Source organism: Schistocerca serialis, chromosome 4 (genome assembly GCF_023864345.2).
Source record: "Schistocerca serialis cubense isolate TAMUIC-IGC-003099 chromosome 4, iqSchSeri2.2, whole genome shotgun sequence".
Classification (NCBI taxonomy): Eukaryota; Metazoa; Arthropoda; class Insecta; order Orthoptera; family Acrididae; genus Schistocerca; species Schistocerca serialis.
Genome location: NC_064641.1, coordinates 300,214,525 through 300,230,938, shown reverse-complemented (window position 1 = coordinate 300,230,938; position 16,414 = coordinate 300,214,525). Strand labels below are relative to the sequence as shown.

The following is a 16,414-nucleotide window of genomic DNA, read 5'->3' as shown; positions in this document are numbered from 1 at the left end:
ATGTCTTGGGTTGGGCCGAGAAAAATATGGTAGTGTATCGTGGGTTGGACAAAATAAATATGGTAAGCCTGACCAAGGGTCAGTCAGAAATAGAGGAACAGTGTTTGGGACCGTTGTGTAATTATGGGAGAGAATTTTTGCTGAAGGGTGTTGAGGTATAGGATTAGGGAACACTGAAGGCAGCACTGTGAAAATGAAACAAGAGAAAGTTGAAGAGACTCTGTGCACAGTAAATAAGTTGCTACAAAATATTAAAGTAATTTTGCAAAAAGAGTGTCATGGAATACATCATAAAGATTGCTGAATGGATAATAATACTGCATAGAGATGGGTGAAGGCTGCCCCCCCCCCCCCCCCCCACACACACACACACACACACACACACACACACACACACACACACCGATAGTACCTGGCTGCCAAAGGGTGTGTGGGTGTAACGTCCATGAGTTGGCATCCAAGTGTGGAGTATCGCAGTGGATCACTGAGAAAATGCATGCACTATGACAGTGCCGAATGAAGTCGCAGCAGGACGGGTGATGTTTAGAGAACTTGTCAAAAATGTCATAAGCCAAATGTACGATCTCAAACAGTACATACGAGTGATGTTCCCTGTTGCTGAATGCTGAAATACAGCAAGGGATCATATGTTGAGATGCAGTATAAGCATTTGTTAAATGAAGGAGTATGTTTTATTCCTTTATAGATAGTTTAAAGTTGGAGAAGTGTGTCCGATTATAGCACAGTGTAACTGCAGCAGAAATGGATATCAATCATAGTGCACTGACACAGACTAAAAAACATAATTAATTTACAGGTGCAGCAGTTCATAACTTAGATAACAAATAATTTGATTCTGAACACACTAATATTAAAAGGGAAACTCTGCTATTAGAATATGGACTTAAATGCAAAGCTAAATGCAAACAAGGCTGAATTAACAGTAGATCTAAAGTAATTAAATATACAGATGTAAACATTGTGTTAGATTGTATACTAATAATCAAAATATTTATGCTTGCAAAGACAAAGGTGCAGGCCGTGATTGAACTTAAAGATGAATTAGAGATCACTAGAGCTGATTTAAAGAAAAAAAATATAGATAAGCTGTTTCAAATATAGATATATATAAATATAGATAAACTGGTTCAAAAGTTGGAAGAGCATTTCGCAGTCTCTCACAAGGAAAAGTTCGAAATAAATAATAAATATCTGAACCAGAATCTGCCGTTTTGACTTCAATATGGGGTTACATGGTGAGATCGGTAACCAGTGTGACTTGGTAAGGAATGAGGTTAATGAACAATTTAGAGAGCTGAATAAAAATTTAAAAATAATTACAGATTTTACTGAAGAAGAATTAGTCTACAGCTTTTGGTAGGAAAAAACCTAAGCAATGAATATTGCCATTTTAAACAGGTAACCTTTATACCCAAGTTGAGGAATTTGAATGGGTTCGCTTAAATCTTAGAGGAGTTATATGTTACCCAAAAACTAAAAAAAATAAATTTGTGAAAAACAGGTTTAATTATACAACTTTTCATTGAAATGTACTGATTTTATGGATGTTCAAAACCTTCCTGCATCAGAACCAGGGTCTTCTTCATCATCTCTTTCCGTGGTCTTGTCAACTGCCTGTATCTTGGATGCATTTATCAATGCTGCATCAGCCCGATCGAGCTGCTCCTTATCCACGACTCTCAATGTTTGTAATGTGTGCATCCCTGGATTCATTCCTAAAAGCTATAATACCTTCTCTTTCTCTTCATCCCCTTATCGTATTGTATTGGTGCACAAGTTCATTAAGTTTTTCTGGAAATTTAATAAACTCAACAAATACACATATCAGAGACTTTAATCACCAGTAATATATTCTCCTTCATTATTTACAACTGTCTGCCAATGCTGGGCTAACTTTTCAATCTTGCACCTGTAGAAATCACATTGTTTTGAGACAAAGACCTCATTGAGCCATGTTCGGAGTTCATTATTGTCCAGAAAGGAAGTTCTACATCTACATTTATACTCTGCAAGCCACCCACGGTGTGTGGCGGAGGGCACTTTATGTGCCACTGTCAAGTTCTATGAAGGTTGTTCAATAGAGTGTGACAAATGCGAAAATCTGAGGGCACAAGGTCAGGTGAAAAAGGTGGATGCAGAATGACTTCCCAATCCGGTGCCTGTATAGTGTTTTTTGTCAATCTAGCAGAATGTGGACAGGTGGTGTCGTGGAGCAGCATAACTTCATGCAGTCTTTCTGGTCATTGTTCTTGGACTCCATGTACGAAATGTCTCTGTTGTGGACAGTAAATGTCAGCAGTGACAGTTACACCTCAGGAAAACAATTCGTAGCAAACCATACCATCGCTGTTCCACCAAATGCATAACATTGTCTTTTGTGAATGTGCGCAGCTCTTTGTACAGGGAGTTGCTAATTTGTTTCGGCTCAGCCATTCCTTTCTTTTCCTTGTGTTAACATCACCAGTAATGATGTAGGATAGGAATGATCATTGTTGTTCATGAGCCAATTAGTGACAAGCAGGCAGAGATGCACATGTAGCCACTAGCTGATTTTTGTGATTTGTGCTTGACCAAATACCCAGTTTTTGAACCTTCCCCATTGCATGCAAATGTTGCACAATGGTGGAAGGATCACATGATAGTACATCACATTTGCCAGTTCTCAAACACACTGATACAGATCATTGTGGATTAATATGTTTATATGATCCTCATTAAGCCCTGAAGGTCTTCTTGAATGTGAAGACTCACTAATGTCAAAATGATCCTTGTTAGAATGAGAGAACTATTTTCTTTCTGTGCACTGTTCAATGGCAATATCCCCATACATGGCGCAAAAGTTTTTGGCTGCGTCCGTTGCTGTCATCACACTACTGAACTCAAATGGAAGAGTATGTCAGAAATGTTTGGATATATCCCCTTTTCACTCCAATTTCTAGCATACACAGCTCCACTCACTATCTCCAAATGACAAAATGACAATTGATAAATAAACCCTTAGCAACTGGAATTCCAACATGCGAAATAAAATGCTACAGAGTTATGCACCAACCTAATGTATAGAACAGCATCATATGTTGCTATCTGAATAGTTTCAGCGCCACAGAATGTAGTTCTGGGGCATCACAGCCAAATCTTACTCTTTAAAACTTCATTATGGTTCTGTGCGTCTCTACGTAAACATTTTTCTACAAGTCTTGAATACATGAGATCTCTGTACGTAGGTTTAATTTCATTTAATACTGCAGAGGATAAGATATTTTTATGGCTGTATGTTTCACCAGCCTCTTTACATTTCCAATATCTGCACCACATGTCATTGCCTTTAGAGCACAGCATATGCTCATTGGTAGGTAGTTTGTGTGAAAATGTGGTCCAAAGTGCTGGTTTCAGAGAATCTACACTTGTTGTGTTTTCTCAGAATGCTTCTCCAAAATAAACGTGCCCTGTGTGTGTTTCCATCCCTGAAAGCCTGCCTTTCCCACCCAACATCTGTCTATGTCATAGTTCTTGCCACTTTTTTTAAAAAAATATCTTATCAGTTCCCTTAATCTAAACGTTTCTGTATGTGTCCCCCACATACCAGTTTTGTTAACACACAGTCTGTACTCTATGGGTTTACTGCACACACTGCTTTGAAAGCTGTACTATCACAATCCCCTAAGTAATTGGTATGCCTTAGATTACATTTATCAAGATACATATTTCAAACATTTTTATTGTAGCTTGAGCTCCTATGCCTTAACTTGCCCGCTGTAGTTCTTGTTGCACGATTCTTTGTGACACTGCTGCCATTCTTCTTTAATGTTTTATCTTCAAAAGGTATCCTTATTAACAGAAGTGGCAGTATTTTGACATATATTGCACATCCAGTACTTTACTGTTATCAACAATGAACAGAAGTGTCCCTCCCTCTTCATCCATGAACCCTCTATTTGACACAGATTTACAGAACAGCTTCCAAGGCAGCTTTTGACATACTTTGAGTATGTGTGACTTCAGGAGCTTTACACAGGTTTTAATTTGTCATCAAACTGAAGCACAGGAGGCGGCATGTTCAGTATACCTCAGCTCACCCCTAACCTAACACCTCAAAGCATAACCAAACCTTAGATTTGCCTCAATAGTTTGCACATTATGCTTTTGATGTATAAAGTGAATCATCTGATTCACAATCATTACTGTATAAATATACTTACTAAATATACTTACTAAATATACTTACAATTCCATACATCTTATATACATCCATCCATCCATACATACATATATACATACATACAAAGGATGTCTGTACACTAAGTGATCGGAAGTATCCGGACACCACCAAAAGCATAAGTTCTTCATTTTAGGGGCATTGTGCTGCCAGCTACTGCCAGGTACTCCATATCAGGATCCTCAGTATTCATTAGACATCATAAGAGAGCAGAATGGCGTGCTCCGTGGAACTCATGGACTTCGAACGTTGTCAGGTGATTGGGTGTCACTTGTGTCGTATGTTTGTACACAAAATTCCCATACTCCTAAACATCCCTAGGTCCACTGTTTCCGATGTGATAGTGAAGTGGAAATGTGAAGTGACACATACAGCACAAAAGCTTATAGGCAGACCTCGTCTGTTGACTGACAGAGACCGCCGATCATTGAAGAGGGTTGTAATGTGTAATAGGCAGACATCTATCCAGACCATCACACAGGAATTACAAACTCGTGAGGATCCACTGCAAGTACTACGAAAGTTAAGCGGGAGGTGAGAAAACTCGATTTCATGGTCAAGCGGCTGCTCATAAGCCACACATCACGCCCGTAAATGCCAAACGACACCTTGCTTGGTGTAAGGAGCATAAACATTGGATGACTGAACAGTGGAAAAATGTTGTGTGGAGTGACAAATGAAGGTACATAATGTGGCGATCTGATGGCAGGGTGTGGGTATGGCGAATGCCCAGTGAACATCATCCGCTAGCATGTGTAGTGCCAACAGTAAAATTCGGAGGTGGCGGTGTTTGGTGTAGTTGTGTTTTTCGTGGATGGGGGTTTGCACCCCTTGTTGTTTTGCATGGCACTATCACAGTACAGGTCTACATTGATGTTTTAAGCACGTTCTTGCTTCCCACTGTTAAAAAGCAATTCGGGGATGACGACAGCATCTTTCAACATGATTGAGCACTTGTTCATAATGCACAGCCTGTGATGGAATGGTTACACGATAATAACAGCCCTGTAATGGACTGGCCAATTCGTGGGATATAGCAGGAGAAACCATGGAGGTAGTGACCACATTCAGTTATCTCGGTTCCCAGATCTCTGCTGACGGTGACTGCAGCCATGAAATCCGGAGACGCCTGTTGCTCGGTAGACAGGCGATGTCAAACCTTGACAAGGTTATAAGGTCCAGAGATATAACACTAGCAACAAAGATCCGTATTGTGAGGGCTATGGTCTTTCCAGTTGTGATGTATGGATGTGAGACCTGGACCGTTAGAAAGGCTGAACGGCGAAGAATTGACTCCTTCGAATTGTGGTGTTGGAGGAAACTTCTTAGAGTTCCATGGACTGCAAAGAGAACCAACAGATCAATATTGGAGCAAATTAAACCAGAGTTCTCCCTGGAAGGTCTAATCTTAAAACAAAAGCTGACCTACTTTGGACACACAATGCGAAGGCATGCCTCGCTGGAAAAAACATTAATGCTGGGGAAGATTGAAGGAACTAGAAGAAGAGGACGTCAGAGGATGAGATGGATCGATGGCATCACAGAAGCAATGTGTTCCAACCTGGAAGGTCTACGGGAGAAAGTGCAAGACAGGAAAAAGTGGCGTGATTTGGTTCATGGGGTCACGAAGAGTCGGAACCGACTAAACGAATAGAGAGAGAGAATGGACTGGCCTGCACAGAGTCCTGACATGAATCCTACAGAACTCCTTTGGGGTGTTTTGGCACGCAGACTTCGTGCCAGGTCTCACCGACCGACATCAGTACCTCTCCTCAATGCAGTACTCCATGGAGAATGGGCTGCCAGTCCCCAAGAAACCTTCCAGCACCTGATTGAACAGATGCCTTCAAGAATTGGAAGCTATCATCAAGGCTAAGGGTGGGCCAACACCAATTGAATTCCAGCATTACCAGTGGAGGGCACCACAAACTTGCAAGTCATTTTCAGCCAGATGTCCGGATTACTTTGGTCACATAGTGTATTTATGTATGTGTGCATGTTCCCCATATTCTAAACCACTGGGCCAATTCCAACAAAACTTGGTACACATATCCCTTACTGTCAGGTACCAATTGCTATGGGGGTAAGAACCACCTGCCTATCATAGTTACGGAGATATAGTGTGAGTAAATTCATTACTTCTTTGCTACTAACTTGATTCGCAAAGTACTTCAGTCAGTTTCCACATGTGCCACTGAATTTACCTACACAAATATATCATTTTATGACACAGTCCAAGAGATAAGACTTCATAATAAACTTTAAAATGCGCAAAAAAAATAAATAAATAAAAATGCCGCATCATACAGAAGGTTTAATACATTTATTCTTTACTGCTAAGACACTACTCCTACAGTCGAGACAACTTAAGGAAATCCCTGATGCCTGGCAGCACTTTTGACTGGTCTGAATTCCAAAGTGCAAAACAGCCATAGACGAAAACCATAACTTTCTGTACAGCAAGGAAGAGGCGTTGCCATAGACATGTTTACAAAATTGTGTTGTAGACTCGCAGAGCAGCTGCACTCTTGTGTATAGAGTAGTATCATCTCACACCGAGTCTACTGCATAATTTCAAAGGTATTTCATGAATAAATGGAAATAAAAAATTTTTGATATTACATTACAGACAGTTTTTTTCCATTTCTAATAGGAAATTGGCAAAATTAATACTCTGGTAGTGCTAGGTTTGCGGAATAGTTCTCTATAATTTCCATATTGCCACCAATGCCGCACTCACTCTGTTATAACAGTGAGTTAATTTTGTTGCATAAAATGTTAATATCAGTTAGTCTAAACCCAGAAGACTCTTGTTCATGTGAATTATCAAAATGCAACAGCAAATTAATGTATATCGTCTCTCGTTAAGAGAACCCCACATGTATCTTGGAATGTATCTTCGTTAGTAAAAAAATTCCTGGCAAGCACGTGTTTCATCGAATGTTAAGTGTCATAATTGTGACTTTCACATTCACCCTGTATAAACGCCAATAATCGCTTGAAGTAGTATTTCAAGGAAGGACATATTGACATCCAAGACTTGTTTACATTATTTGTTCATAGAATAAGTGCCATCTACATCTATACTCGGCAAACCACCACGAAGTGAAACTTCCTGACAGATTAAAACTGTGTGCTGGACGGAGACTCGACCTCGGAACCATTGCCTTTCAGAGGCAAGTGCTCTACCAATTGAGCTACCCAAGCATGACTCGTGACCCGTCCTCACAGCTTTCAATTCTACCAGTATCTCTTCTCCTACCTTCCAAACTTCACAGAAGCTCTCCTGCGAACCTTGCAGAACTCGCACTCTGCAAGAAGGTAGGAGATGAGGTACTGGCAGAATTGAAAGCATTGAGGATGGGTTGTGTGTCGTGCTTGGGTAGCTCAGTCGGTAGAGTACTTGCCCACGAAAGACAATGATACCGAGCTAGTCTCGGTTTGTCACACAGTTTTAATGTGGCAGGAAGTTTCATATCAGTATTGTACCTCCCCATGCTAATGTGTTCGGCTGAGTAGGTCTTTTAAGAGTACTCCAATATGCTTAGTAAGTCTTCATATAAATCAAGAACAGGAGCTGACCAGACAGTGAACTTTTCAGAACACTATAATTAATATTTCTATTTTAAGAATTTAGTTTTATTTTTGTCATATCATTTGTTAATATGACACTTTTCTGTTACAAGGGAATGTCTTTAACTGCATACCATTTTAGTTTCCTAATTATAATTTTGTGATCCAGGCAATCGAAATACTTTGCTAGGACACAAAAAATGTCAACAGGATAATTCTTCTTGTTTAGTTCTACATAACTGAGTTTGGAAGGTCATGTATTATTCCGCCATAGGAAAGCCTTACTGATGCCGCACAGAGTTGCTGTTAGATGGTAATTCCCAGAAAAGTTGTTCAGTTTTCTTTCGTAAATTTGAGAACACGTGAAGCAGAAAGAGGGTATATAATTAATAAATATGCGTATCTCCACTTTTGTAACCAGGTATTACTACCGAATACTTCAGTCTTTCAGGTACTCTCATCTACTGGTCACAAAGGTAAGCCCAAGGGAGCTGCAACCAAGGTACACGTCTGTGCTCCAGCCAAAGTGTGTCAAAAAAATTTAACACAGTATAATGTTGGCTTGTTTTGCATTCAAACTTTGTTCTGACTCTCATTTATGTTACAGATGATGAAGATAGTACAATGGAGATTGACTCTTCCGAAACAAGTGATAATATTTTGAGTGACTCGAGTATCCCAGATGATGAACCTCCATCTTATGAAACATCTGTTGTGACTTTGTCTGCAGAGGTAATATTTATTAAAGATTATTGTTTGAGAGACTACACTTCACAGTAAGTAGATATTTTGCCATATTAATTCTGAACTAATATACCAAAGGACGAGAATCAGGTCTTATACTTTAAGATGGCAATCTTACCTTTTCATGTTGTTTATGTCCATTGTGCAGACTAGAAGTAAATCAAATATGCAAGAACAATTGGAAGGCTGTTACAAAATATGACTGACTCAGCATGTGCTGTAGTGATGCAAGAGAGGGCAATTTGGATTGGGGGGGGGGGGGGGGTTGGAAGAACCATTGTTCTAGTTGTCAAGGTGGCAGTGACTCTCCAACTTGGCATTGTGGGTTCATGTGGATGGCAAGGGCTACAGGAGTCAGTTGGAGCTGAAGGTGGCTGCAGCAAGACAAGCAGCATGCATGTCAGCTCTTCATGTCTCCAGCAGGCAATGGCAGTTATAGTTGTGTGCACTCATCCTGGCATCAATCCATGGTGTCCATGTTCCAATTAGGTGTTTAGTTACTGATCTCGCAGCCCATGGTGAAGTTGCTGTGTTGCGGCGTGGCATTGTGGTGACTTGGCAGTGTTAATGGGAACCAAGAGCTAAGTCGGCAGCTGGCGGTCAGGGCCCCTCATTAGCAATTGGCATTGGCCATTAAAACCCACAGTGCTGGAAGGCACCACAAAGGAAGGGTGGCACAGTGCTTCTGAACTCATGATCTCAGTGTGCAAGAGGCAGGTTGACAACAATGGCTGTGCATGGCTGCTGGAGAGGACAAGCAACATCATGGCCTCGAACCTCCCCTTGTGTCTAAACAACATCCCAGTGACTCATATAGAGTAGGCATTCACAGCGAGTGTTAACTTCACTTAAAACTTTCAGGCTGGCAGGAAGTGGTCAGTATGTAAATCTTTCGCCTAACGTTTCATCTCCAGCTGTGGGAGACATCCTCATAGGTGAAGCAGCCTGACTTCTGAGGGTGTTTCTCACAACCAGAGATGAATCGGCCAGCAAAAGTTTTTCATATTGACCACAGCTTGTTGGCCCGGAAGTTCTAAGTGAAATACGAAAGCACAAAAATCAGTTCATACAATACAGATTAGCCACATTGTCATAGAACACAAGGTACATAGCTGTGTGAACTCTGTGTAGAGAGCAGATTTATTGCCTGTTAGCTTTGAATTGATTGGTCAACGTGATCTTCACTGTCACAAAACCTGCACCAAGTGCCACCAGTGATAGAACAACAGCTACTCCTGCTTGCATTCTAGTCAATCTAGCTTCCTGCATCTTTGCCTATAGACTGTTGTTGCTGTTACCATATTCGAACTTGCCCTTAACACCATAGTTTTCAAATGCAATCATATGTCTTCGCAAGTATCACTAACCATCTCCATATCTGTATTGACACTATGTGTGGGGTAATAGAAGTGGCACATATGAGCCTGCTTCACACCAGGGCCGTCATTATGATTAATAAGGTCCAGGCAGGATGGCTCTGGGTTCATTAGGCTCAATCCGTAATAGACTTTGCTCAGTGAAGCCATACTTTGATGGCTGCCATAGTACTGTAACTTTACTCTGCTACAGGTGCAGCCTGGCTCATGTGTTTGGTGAGAACCTCTGCCTACAGCAAATAGTGCCTAGTCCATTATTCCAATCACAGCGTGTGATACCATGGTACGCAGCTGCTGTGGCATCAGATGAAGTCACTGGAGTTGATTTCCGTGCAATAGTTCTGCCAAGATTTTGACCACAACAGGAGTAGAGCTACAGCTAGTAAAAAACAAAGTCATTGCTTTGTGAGAAGTGGTGGGCTACAGTTCTTTTTTCATATGAATTCAAAGAACTTGATGAATTTTTGTGTGTCTCCATTCAACTGCAGATGAAATGACACTGTTAGAAAATATTGAATACTTTTTGAAGAGCCAAGATCCAAAAACATCTTTGAAGAAAATTACAGACAACTGTCTATAAGTATTGCTGTAAGGAGACCTATTACAAGAATCCTAGCCATTGTGTTAAGCAGTGACTTTGTCAACATTGAGCCTAATTTTGTATACCTGGGGAAACTCTGAAATTGAATCTGTCCCAATTAATCACATTGTACTGAGAAATGGATGGTCAAAGTGTGCTTGCAAAAAATCACCCGTTTTGGTCCATTGTGGCCATGGAGAGAATACTTGAAATATGGCTGTTTGCTCCCTAACACTGCACACATGCATTCGTGACCCATTCTACGTCACTGTCTATTGCATGTCATTAAATGTGACATCATGACATTACTTTAGACCCTGAATATCCACTATGTAAGAGTGAAAGTACTTTCTTCTGGACTGCAGGAGAATGCAGTTTGAGCAAGAAAATCATCTTGTGGTTTGATAAGAGAAGTGCCAAATAAAGAAGTTTTCCTAAAGCCAGATCTTTTTAGGATTCTGTGCCTTTTAGCAGAATAATTTGCCGATGTTATCTGGTAGGAACTGTAGATTTATTGTATATATTGACATGTTCAACACAATTAAATGAACTGTTTCATTATACAGTCCACAGAATAAAGAATAACAGCATCCATAGCAATTCAAAATATGTATACACATTCAAGGCATAAATTCTAAAATCTCACTCCCACACCAGAATCATACAATTAAAAAAATAAAAATAAAAAAAATAAAATATTTTCAAGCCAAACTCCTGTAGCAGCAGACGATGGTGAGGCTTTGCCACAGGCTTTGTCATAAAATCTGGCAGCATGTGGTGTGGAGATAAGTGCTCCACAGTGACTTGGCTGACTCTACTTTTTCTCTTATAATGTGGTGCTTTGTGTGTTTATGTTTAGTTCAATTCTTGTAGCTACTAGGCTTAGATAATTCAATTTCTGCTCTGTTGCCACATAATAGCTCGATATGCTCCTCCTTGGGGTCTGTGGAGGTATTTCGTTGTCTAAGCTTTGAAGTCATAGAGCCTCCTGACATGCTGAGGTCAGGGTCAGATATTCTGCCTCAGTTGTGGATAAGGCGAGATTTGGCTGTTCCTTTTTCTGTCAGGATATTACTGCTCCTTGATATTTAACACATATCCAGTTGTTGACTTCCTGTTGTTAGAATATCCAGCCCAGTCTGCATCGCAGTAACCTATTATGCGGCAGTCTTCTACTTTTGAAAACAATAGCTTCATATCCTTCTTTCCTTTTAGAGATCTGAAGTTTCTTGACTGCTTGACAGTTTGGTATGCCCGGATTGTTACAAAAATGACTGTGAATTCCTGTTGAATAAGCTAGGTCTGGTCTTTTTCCGAACTGAGCATACATTAAACTTCCTATTGCTTCATGATAGGGTATGTTCCTCATAGCTTCTTGCTCCTGTTCTGTTTTTGGACTCATGTCGTGAGTGAGCATTTGGTTGTCCAGTGGCGTAGGTATTGGGTTATACTCTTTCTTTGTAAATATGTTGAGAATTCGCTCCACGTAATGTGTCTGGTCTATCCATAGGTAACCTTCTTGGCAGTTCTTAGAAATTCAGATATCTAAACAATTTGTATCTTCACCAATATCTTTCGTCTTAAATTTTTCTCTTAAACTAGTTTTGTAAAATTTTTCTCTTGTGGATAGTTACTGAAAATTAGCATATCATTCACATAAACAGCAACTATTAAAATGTGTGAAACTTGATTTTTGTAATAGACACCAGGGTCAATTGTTGATATCTTGAAATTTAGATTCAACATTGTACTATCTAATTTCAAATTCCAGCAATTCCTTAATCCATCTAGTGTCTCTTTCAGTCATTTAATACTAGTACAGTAAAACTGTAGTCAACTCAAAACTGAATTGTCGGGGACTAAAATAATTTTCCCAATTGGACAAGTTTCCGGATTACACAAAACTTGCTGGGATACTTCAAGTTTGTCATGTATCGTGCACAAAAGTACAGCATAAATTTTTAATTATACATATCAGTAAATGTTCATTTGCTGTATATTTGACAAATTGATAAATAACACGGCATTTCTATATTTTTACCCGAACTTTAAATTCATTTATTATTATATTTAAATACATATTATTTCCATGTTTATTTGCTTTACATTTCACTCTTTACGCCACATATCAAGGAGGGAAACTTGTTTTAATTTCCTGTTCAAAATTGTTTTTTCTAGGCAATTTTTTGCACCATACAATTGTTCCAACAAGTTGCAAGACTTTGTGTGTCTCAAATTGCATAACATTGTTTACACATGCAGTGGCTTTTTCAAGTGTATTAATTTTTCCAGGAACATCATTTTGCTCCTCTTCTTTTTCCTTTGTTTCATCATCATCATCCTCTGGGTTGTGAATTTCTATTAAATCTGTTGCTGAAGTGAAAGTGGAGTGAGCTGACAGAAAGTCATCACTTCAAGTGTAATCACATGCACTACATGAAATGTTTTGCATTTTTATTAATTCAGCAATTGCTGCTGCATTTCTTTGAACTTCTGTGGCCACAGAAGCATCTTGTTCTTGACCTCCAAACCCTACTTTGTTGAAGAAGTTTGTGACAGTTTCGGGTTTTATTTCCGTTAATGTCTAGCCAGTCCAATTTACTGCATCCAGGACAGAAACTGACCATGCAAGAGCAAACACACTTTCGGCTTCTTCAACACTAAAAATAAGAGATTGCATCAGTAATCACCTATGATGACACTTGAATGTGTAAATAACCCCTGGTCCATGGGTTGTGTGAGGCTGGTTGAACCTGGAGGGAACCAAGCCAATTTCACACTTGAAATGTTACTTTTGGCTGGGAGGTTGCACTTTCTAGGAAAAGGAGAACTTGGCAATTTCCTTTTCTCATTTTGGCATTGAAAGAGCCCAGCCATTCTTCCATAAGACCACTCACAATCCACGCCTTTTTATTGCTTCACCATGTGACTAGAAGCTTACTGACATGTGTGTTTTTGAAACAACATGGTTTTGCCGCCTTTCTAATTGCCAGTGCCCTCTCCATTTCACCTGACATGTTTCCGTACAGCAGTACAGTGAGTCGTTCGTTAGACATTTTTCTGCCGGTGCACTTTTTACCTCGAATTGCTAGCGATTTTGAAGGCAGTGCGCGATAAATCAGTCCTGTTTCTTCAGCATTGAACACGTGTTTCAGGTCATAATTCACAATTAATTTGGACAGTATTGTCTTCCATTCTGTTGCTACCTTCCCCACACACTTCATTCCACAATATGATGTGCCTAACTTTGAAACTGTCCAGCCATCCTGTGCATGCCTTAAACTCTGTAATTCCAAGCTCTTTAGTGACTTTCAGAGCCTCTGCAACATCGGTCCAGATAAATGTTAAGTTTTTTTGCCGCACCCTTACGAACATTCCCACACTGTTTCGTTAATGTCTTCATTTCCAGTCTTCTTTGCCTTTCTTTTCAATTGCCTGTTCCCATTCATCCCGAATTTTATACTTGTTTCTTAAAGTCTCATAAAAATTGTGTTTTACCACATTTGAAACGCAACATAATTTCGCACACGGAGAGTTTTTCTTTCTCACTCGCCTTGATTACATTAATCTTTTCACTAAGTGTTAATGGCACATATCGTTTGTTCAACATCATGTTACTGTATCTCTTAAAGTGCTACTAGTCAACTGAAACTGGCAGAAAATAATGACATTGCCGGGTAAAAACATTGTTTAACGGAACAATGCCCACCTCTTTCACTGCGCATATAGCAGCAGTGTGGTGGTAGATGTGCAACAGTGTTCCTATATGCGGCAGCATGCGTCAGTTATGAGGAAAACGAGAAAGCCAACAAACAGAGCACTGACAAATGAGCCATTTCCTTTGATGTACTGTACCAACACTGAGCGTAACTTACTCGTTGTTGCACAGAGCAGTGGGGTTTTAGGTTCACACCAGCAGCACCATGTTGTGCTGGACTTCTTTTTTTGTTTTTGGGTCACTTAACAGAGGTGTTCTGTAGAGTCATGCGTAACTAATGAACTGTAATACAGTAGTACTGTATAGGCTGTTTTCCGCATTATACAATGAGTTATTAAGTATGTTCTAAGATTTGCTTTGCCTTTCCGCATTAGGCGTGTTCGCTTTATACAAAAAATCTGCATATAAAAGTGCACTGATCGAAGGGGAGGTGGCACGGAAGGATCCGGACCACCAAAAGACTACTCTGAGAACAGAGAATAAAGGTAATGCTACTTTCATCTGGCAGTATATTGGGGTCAGCAAAATATTGCCTTTTTATATCAGCCAGGGATGCAACTTCCCCCTAGTGTTGGTATAAGACCCACCACAAAATAAACAACAGCAGGAAGAAAAGGAAAAATACACTTGTTTCCTCTGCAGTCTTTTCTTGCCTTGCCTCCACAGATGCTGTTAACAGAACTGCTGACAGGTCAGATCAAGGTAACTAGTCAAATTGATGCAGTTTCATTGCTTATCAGATGAGACAGTACATGTTAAAGTTGAGCAGTGAAACTGCATCAACTTGACAAATCCACTCAATCTGATCTATCACTGACATATCAGTAGTTGCGTTAACAGCACCAGTGATGCCTCAGGATGTGTCCTATCACTTGATCCTTTCATTTAGCTAATTTATGCCACAAATTTCTTTGCTCCCAAACTATATTCAGTATCTCCATCAGTTACACGATCTACCCATCTAATCGTAAGTGTTCTTCTGTAACACCACATTTCAAAAGCTTCTATTCTCTTCTTGTCTGCGCAACTCTTTGTCCCATGTTTCATTCTGTGCAACACTGCACTCCATACAGATACCACCAGAAATACTTCATAACAATAACATGTTTACAAATTTCTGTTTTTCAGTAATACTTTTGTTGCTATTTCCAGCTTGCATTTTATAACTTCATTCTGTACTTGATCATCGTCAGTTATTTCACTGTTGAAATAGCAAGACCCATCTACTTTTAGTGTTTCATTACACACCATAATTAGTCTAAACTTGTCTTTGTGACCCCTCTGGAAATATTTAGGACACTGTAGTATATTCTTAGATTCCACACTTAATACAAATTCTTGGAAATTTGTAAGTAGGCTTTCATGGGATAGTTAGTGTCTTATCTTCAAGCTACCAGTTCAGATTTTTCACCATTGCTGTGACACTCTTCCACACTGATTATTGATGCTGACATCCTTGCGTACATTCAATATCACCTGTTAGTGTTATTTGGTATGGATCCCAAAACAGTTGAGAAATATTGGGGGATCGTTCATATGAGTGATTCATAAGCAATCTTCTTTGTAGACTGATTGCATTTTCCCAGTGTCCTATCTCCTTTACCTACAACTGATCCTATGTGAGCATTTAATTTCATATCCCTACCAATTGTTGAACTTAGGTGACTGATTCCAATTGTGACTCTTTGATATTATAGATAACTGAATCACCTGCAAGAAGCCTGAGGTTAAGTAAAATTGTTTGCCAGCTCATCAACTTACAAGTGAACGGCAAGGGCCCTAACACACTCCACTGGGCACCTGGAGTTCCTCCTACATGTATTGATTACTATCCCACCAAGATAACATGCCGTGTCCTCCCAACCAAGTAATTCTCAAGTCATTTAGAAAGTTCATTTGATGCCTCACACTATCATACTTTTGTTAACAAGTTTTAGTGTCAAATGCTCTTTGAAAGCCAGAAAAAGCTGCATTTACTTGTCTTCCTTAGTGCTTTCAGTCTTCGTCATGAGTTAAATGGATTACATCATCTCAGATAAGGGCTCAGCATAGGATTCCTTACACGGGGAATTTTCACTCTGAATCTTGAGACACAATGTTAGGACTTGAAGATTGCTAATCCACTCTGCATAAGATTGGTTGAATTTCTTTCTACACTGGTTCCATTCTCTCGTAGCTGTTACATC

General features: G+C 39.7%; 1 protein-coding gene across 1 annotated transcript in view; it reads left to right on the top strand.

The window, feature by feature from the left end:
* Positions 1 to 16,414, top strand: part of LOC126473945 (HEAT repeat-containing protein 3) — a 289,729-nt gene that overhangs the window by 231,439 nt on the left and 41,876 nt on the right. The window contains exon 8 of the mRNA XM_050101306.1: positions 8,418 to 8,542. Coding sequence (XP_049957263.1) covers positions 8,418 to 8,542 — 125 coding nt within the window. The remainder of the gene's footprint in view (positions 1 to 8,417; positions 8,543 to 16,414) is intronic.